Raw genomic sequence first — 952 nt, 5'->3', positions numbered from 1 at the left:
CATTTAACACACCAGGACTTGGTCTGCTGGCACGGGCCCTGTACGTGACTTGTACAACATAGGAGAAAATCCCCAGTATTCTCTCGATGTGCAGTCTCCAGGCGGAACAGCTGTGTGGGTTCTGCTTACACGACACATCACAGAAATAGAGGATTTCCGCAACAACAAAGAGTACATTACCCTTCTTGTGTATAAGACTGGAGGGAAGAAAATATTTTACCCATGTGAGAAAGAGTAAATTTGTCTTCATTATAGTGTGTACTATTGTGCTGTGACTGGTAATTCTGCTTATAAAAAATTTTTGTAGAGAAGTAGAATGCTACTACAAATTTTACAATGTACTTAAAAGTCCATTCTTATTTTTCACTCTCTCCTAGTTGACCCTGCACCCTTTATTGATGGTGTGCGAATCAACAGTCCCCACTACCTATGCAAGATGGTGCTGAAGGAACCAGGCTCTCACAAATTCACTCTCGTTGTGTCACAGTATGAGAAGCACCTGACAATTCACTACTCATTGCGGGTTTATGCAACATGTCCCTTTACATTGCAGAAGATTAAGAATTATTGCAAACACAAGCAAGAGGTGAGGATTTTCTTTCTGTTTCTCAAATATTTTCAAATATATGGTCAGATAGTCATGTTTTATGTAGGAAAGATGACTAAAGACTTTAAAGGCTAATTTTTATTAAGACCGTCATTAAGGGACTTTCCAGAAATTCCATAGGAGCAGTGTAAAAATAGATAAAAATTTATAGATATGGCAGGTCAAAATACTCTTTTAATTTTATATATCCTGACAGATCACTGGCCGCTGGAGTGGAGCTAATGCAGGGGGATGCCCCAATCACCCAGCAACATACAAGAACAACCCAACATATCAGTTCAGGGTTGAACATGATATGCAGACTCTCAGAATTGAACTCAAAGCTCCAAAAGACATACAGGTTAG

At 39.3% G+C, this 952-nt stretch overlaps 1 protein-coding gene across 1 annotated transcript in view; it reads left to right on the top strand.

Annotated features, from left to right (window-relative positions):
* Positions 1-952, top strand: part of LOC119594782 (calpain-7-like) — a 14,951-nt gene that overhangs the window by 11,127 nt on the left and 2,872 nt on the right. Inside the window, exons 8-10 of the mRNA XM_037943875.1 lie at positions 16-224; positions 378-586; positions 804-947. Of these exons, the coding sequence (XP_037799803.1) occupies positions 16-224; positions 378-586; positions 804-947 (562 nt within the window). The remainder of the gene's footprint in view (positions 1-15; positions 225-377; positions 587-803; positions 948-952) is intronic.

This window comes from Penaeus monodon, chromosome 34 (genome assembly GCF_015228065.2).
Source record: "Penaeus monodon isolate SGIC_2016 chromosome 34, NSTDA_Pmon_1, whole genome shotgun sequence".
NCBI lineage: Eukaryota > Metazoa > Arthropoda > Malacostraca > Decapoda > Penaeidae > Penaeus > Penaeus monodon.
The sequence above is the reverse complement of the archived record's forward strand: the minus strand, read 5'-3'. Positions and strand labels throughout refer to the sequence as shown.